Source organism: Bombus terrestris, chromosome 13 (genome assembly GCF_910591885.1).
Source record: "Bombus terrestris chromosome 13, iyBomTerr1.2, whole genome shotgun sequence".
Classification (NCBI taxonomy): domain Eukaryota; kingdom Metazoa; phylum Arthropoda; class Insecta; order Hymenoptera; family Apidae; genus Bombus; species Bombus terrestris.
The window spans coordinates 11235661-11241048 of record NC_063281.1 but is presented as its reverse complement, the minus strand read 5'-3'; the positions used below and the strand labels follow the sequence as shown (position 1 = coordinate 11241048).

Sequence of the window (5388 nt, the reverse complement as noted above, 5' to 3'; positions counted from 1 at the left end):
TCACTAACCGGTTAACAGAATACGGAAACATTCTTTCCACGAGTCACTGATATATCGTGCCACTGCTTGTGTTCAATTGAACGAGAAATTTTCCACGTCACCCTTCAAAACGACGAAGAGGTAATATCGTGCCAGTAAAAACTAAGTGTGCCTGGCTTCTTGTTTACGACGCGTGTATTTTAACCTCACGATGTGTTATTGGAAGTTTAGTAAATACAGCGACTACGACACCGAACATTTCTCAGAATTCGTGCACTAATCTGTCAACACCACAACAGAATTGCGAGGAAATTGGATAAAGTACAGTTCAGGGTTACCAAACACGTAAAATTTATAACGAAGCACTGCTCGTTTGACATTTACCGACATGTTTGCGAGATATCGATAGATCGACATAGAGGCCGCGTTTCGAAAGGTTTACGACAAATGTGAGGGTTGAACGATTCAGATAGCTATACACGCGATCGTGGCTCGATAGACAGCAGCGAAGCGGTGCGAGAATCGCGAAACAGATCGGTTAAGAATCGGGACCGATCTCGGTTCGATCGGTGACATGCGCGCGGCTACGAACCTGTTCGTCCATTCTTCGCCCCCTCGACGGGATTAGCGCGTGCATTCGTCCGGTAGCGATGGTGAAAAGCGAGCATTCACGGGTATGGACAATGACGACGACGACGACGGCGACGAGTCGGCGTGGTGCGTGTCCGCCTTAAGGGCCGTCCGTCGCAGACGCATGCTCGCGGCACGTTGCAGCCTCTCGCACTGACCGCGCGTAACACGTAAGAGAGAGCTGCGTACCGTGTACTTGTCTCTCTCTCTTCCTCTCTCCCTCTTCTCCTTAGAGGAAACTGTGCAGCTTTGTCACGCTCTCGACAAGCCGTTCAGCTCGCGTGTGTGTCTCTTTCTTTGGCGATCGGTGCGCGGTTTTGCCGTTCCTCGTGGTGGTCGCCCGGTTGAGAAGGCGGTAAACAGGAGACACGGGTCTCGTCACTCTGGACTCTGTTTGAATCTCTTGCGTACTAACTTCGCGGCTATCCGCGGTACTCCACGGCGAACGTTGAACGCGAGCCTGGAATTGCCGTGGCGCCACCCCTCCTCCCCTCCTCCCCTCCTACCCTTCCACCCATCCACCTGATCGTCTTCCTTCGTGAGTGCCACACCACGGGGCTTGTGTTGCCTCCTCTGCCTCGTCCCTCCCTATTTTTCCCTATAATTTGCTCCGCGGCTGCCTCCTTTTTGTTTTATTCCATTTTCGTGACCCCCCTTCGCCCTTCATGCGCCCTCCTTCGGCCACCGTCTCGCTTTTCTACCTCTTGAACCGCCTCTCTCTTTCTCTTCTGGCCATCTAGCTTTCCCTCTCTCGCGCTACTTCTACCTCTATCATCGCGTCTGCCTCTTTCGCCTCTACCTCTACGTGCCAGCCATGAATCCTTGCCGGGGCAACGGGGCTACGGGGCTACGGCGCGCCGCCCCTTTAATAGGGCTACGCGGGCTTTTTCCATTCACAGTGCAGCCATCTCTTGGTTGGAATACGAATGAAACAACCCGTTACAGTGCCGTACGTGGTTCAAGGATTTCCCCCAAATACCAGGAAATTGCTTCGAAAACTTTGGAAAGGGAAAAGTCTCGCGAGGCCTTGTCACGGATCTCACGCATCACGTCCAAAAATTGTATTTTCTGCTAGACACAAAATATAGGTCTCTTCGTTACGTAGAGTCGATCGATATATTTGGGGTAGTTTCCGTGGAATGATTTTTTTTCTTCATTGGGCCACTTGTCAGGTAGAAAATCATCGAGGACTGCGAAGGGCTGGATTCTGAAGTACCTACATCGTATTATACTCGTTGGGTGGGATTTGGGATGTATCGTATGGCAGGAAGATGTCAAGGAGGAACCTGATATACGACAAGGGGATGATTCGTTATTATGTGAATTTTCACGGTATATCGAGGCTTCAGTCCGCATAAAATTTACTATTGCTTCGCTTTAGATCGTGCAGCGGTAGCGATTGGTATCGTCGAATTTAAAATTATCAGGTACAAACCATTGTTATTATATTATTTTTTTTTTTTATTCCGATTACACAATTTAAATATAGATCTACGATATGTTCTGTACAAAAATATATCGTTTTTCTATATACAATAATTATTATGGTAATATTTACAACAACAGTAAAGAACTGATCAAATGACATTATTTACAAAGAAGGACACAATTGTAACACAGAGCTGAAAAGATGACTAACTAAAGTGATAAACCCAATACAATTCTAAATGTACACTATGAAAAAGTGGATTAATAGAAAGTATCAGAAATCGTCCTTTTCTCCTGCTCCGTCCTATTAGTCATCTTTCCAGTTTTCCCTACATTACCACGTAGGAATTATATAGATAACAAACGTCTACGTACAATAATTGTACAAATCTATAATCCTAAATTGCAGCATATTGTACTCCTGCCGGTGGATACAAATTCTGTTCAGTTGTAACGGGCAACGAATTCTCTTTATTTGACTCCGTTTTATTCGCGGAACTTCTCTTTTTCTGGTTTTCATGTGTTTTCAGATGTTTTGTCAAATGATCGCTCCGCATGAACCTCTTGTCGCATACAGGACACACGAATCTTTTTTCGCCAGTATGCGTTCGAAGGTGACGCTGCAGTTCGTCGCTCCTCGTGAACCTTTTGCCGCAGAACAGCCAGTGACAGACGAAAGGTCGTTCGCCGGTATGCCATCTCAAATGCGCCTTTAGATGAGAAGTTTTGCCATACACTTTACCGCATCCTGAAACGTGACAAAGGTGTTGTTTCTTGCCGTCGACCCCAACCTGAGCTGCGCCGTCTGTTTGACAATTTGGACATCTACATCTAATACATTTTCTGCCAGATTTTCCAGGATCCTCCGTACTCAGGAAGACATGTTCAGACGGCGGTGTGAGAGGCCATTGATAAGGCGGAGAGTGATTTTGTGGACTGGGTGGTAGATCCGATGGACTCGGCGGCAGTGAATAATGTTGTATCGCTGAGATATTCGTGAGCTGAGGTTGCGCAAGATGAGTCTCTGTCGGCCACGAGGTCGTACTGGTAGCAACATTTGCCATCGTGTACGCCGGCGGCGTTAACGCCTCCGTGATTTGACCATGGTTCATGGATCCAGAATACCAGTAGCCCGATTGGCTGGTTTGATGGTGATGACTGCTGAACGTCGGATTGTACGGTTGATAACGAATATTTGAACTTCTATAATCGATCCTAGCAGGTTGGTGCATCGGCATTGGGAGACCGGACATGGGCGCCATTGTCGGCATACACATCTATAACATAAACAAAATATGAATAATTGAACACTTTATAAAAACCGTATCTGGTAAAGAAATTCAGTTTACAGTATCGCTTCTTGTTCCTAAATGTTGAAAGCGGATACTCGAATAATTTGATGATAGCATGATGCAGGAGCGGTCACTTCTGAATAAACGTTTCACAGAACTAATCAAAAATAATCTTCACGTTTGACACTAGAATTTCACCGATATGATACGCTATATTTCCACGATTGCGTTGTCGCGGACCTGTTGATACCGTATCACTTGTGCCATCACTTCACTTCCTGGTATCCATGGTACTCCTTAGAAATGATATTAAAATCCTCTGCTAATTTTGGATAATCGTGAGGTGAAATAGAACACAAAGTATTTCCGTGATTTTGATCACTGCCACCACGCTCGAGTAGAACAAAAACGAAAATGAGAATGAAAAGAAAACTGAGAAACGCCGTATCTGGCGGATCGAAGCGTGCGCGGCTTCGAAGGCTCGCCAGATAATTGCCGGTTGCCGGCCGTGTCGCCTCGGTTTTAATAACCGAGTGGACAAGGAACTGACGAAGAAGGGAGGAGGCTGAATGCTCTGCCGGGTTTTCTATGGAGGTGGGGATAGACCCCAGTGAATCTCGCAGCCTGGTGCGCATGCGCCCTCCCCTCCACTCGCTCATAAATCAACCCTGCGGATAGAGGATCGAGGATCGAGGCTACGCACCTTTTGTGGTCGTCCCTGGGGGCTGCCTTATGCCACCGAGAAAAGTCTTCGTGAATCCTACCGTATTCTCTTGAGACCATCTAGTTTCTACGGTTCGCCATGTCTTACAGTAGGCACGTACAATTGTTTATTCTTGATGGGCAAACTCGAAAAAGACTGTAAATGTTTTCTACGTAACCTGATTCCATTCTTTCAATCTTATCTTGTTTGTTTGCATTTATCCGTTTTATTTTTATATACCTATAAAATAAATTCCGTGTTATATCAAATATTGTTAAATAAAATCGCTAATTTGTTTGCTAAAGAAACGTTTCTTGAATTCGTTCACGTAGTCCCAATACCGTTCAGGCTTTTTTCGTACTGCACTGCTTAAATAGCAATCGACCTCCAGGTGAAATCATTGCTTCGACCGCCCAAGATTCGAGGAGCAGTCGATCTGCAGGGTAATAATTATCGGTAGAAACGGTAGGAGGAATAAGCTTAATCGTTCAAGTTTAATTAGTGGATAAGGAATTTGGGCTTAATTAGCGGTCCTGCGTGCCGACGTCTCTCCGTGTCGAATGCGATGCACGTTGTCGCAATTATATAATGGCAAATTGTCGGACACAGAAGTCGTATCTTACTTTATATAAAACAATTACATTTCGATGAAATCGTTCAATTCTTCAATTACCTTTTTATCAAATCCATTATCCTTTCGCCATTTTAACATTTACATATTGACAATTGGTAACAGCGTAGGGCTGTATTGCAAAGAAACTTGCGCAAAGAAATTATATTTCTTCAGGTAATTCACAAAATCATTCAACTTTTTAATTTCCTTTTCAACATGTTCGTCATGCTCGTACCGTTTTAACAATAATTGAGAGCAACGTAGGGTTGTCGCCCAGAGAAATTTACGCAAGGATTGTAATTGTAATAATTAAATTCTGTAGAATCGAGTGGTTAGGAAAGTCGAAGCATTGCAGTTAGATGAAAGGAGTCGAAGTAAAATTTTTACGGTATTTAAAGGTTCTTTGACCGCGTTGAATGGAGGCGGACGAGATTTGCAAAGACGTATCAAAGCGTGGAGAGACCCGCGACGATCGCTCTGATGCACGGAAGCGCGCGATAACGAAGACCAGTTTCCTAAGATCTCGGTGCGCTTTGTGGTATACGTCGTACCATAAATCTATAAGAGATCTTAGTCAGTGTTGGAAGACCGCATTCACAATACATCGTATCAATTGTAAGTGAGTTACGCAAGCTGGTCAAAGTGTCGGTTTATGGTGGTCGTAAAGAGATTATTGGCGGGACCACGCGATGAAACTTTTGCGTTACTGATCACTGCCAGGTATATATAATGATAGCCACCAC

The 5388-nt window shown here is 45.0% G+C and overlaps 1 protein-coding gene across 1 annotated transcript; it reads right to left on the bottom strand.

The window, feature by feature from the left end:
• Positions 1 to 2021: 2021 nt before the first annotated feature.
• LOC100650899 (transcription factor Sp3-like) lies at positions 2022 to 3911 on the bottom strand. The gene is made up of 2 exons (XM_020866168.2): positions 3387 to 3911; positions 2022 to 3314 (listed from the first exon to the last, which is right to left on the bottom strand). Exons 1-2 carry the CDS (start codon positions 3444 to 3446, stop codon positions 2436 to 2438), a joined length of 939 nt encoding a protein of 312 aa, XP_020721827.1. The 5' UTR covers positions 3447 to 3911; the 3' UTR covers positions 2022 to 2435.
• Positions 3912 to 5388: the final 1477 nt, after the last annotated feature.

Bases quoted from the DNA above. Each gene is read 5' to 3' on its own strand.
- LOC100650899 (XM_020866168.2), bottom strand. From the start codon at position 3,446: ATGCTATCATCAAATTATTCGAGTATCCGCTTTCAACATTTAGGAACA. The intron at 3,315-3,386 runs GTAAACTGAATT...TTTATGTTATAG, and splicing joins TAGGAACAAGAAGCGATACT to ATGTGTATGCCGACAATGGC.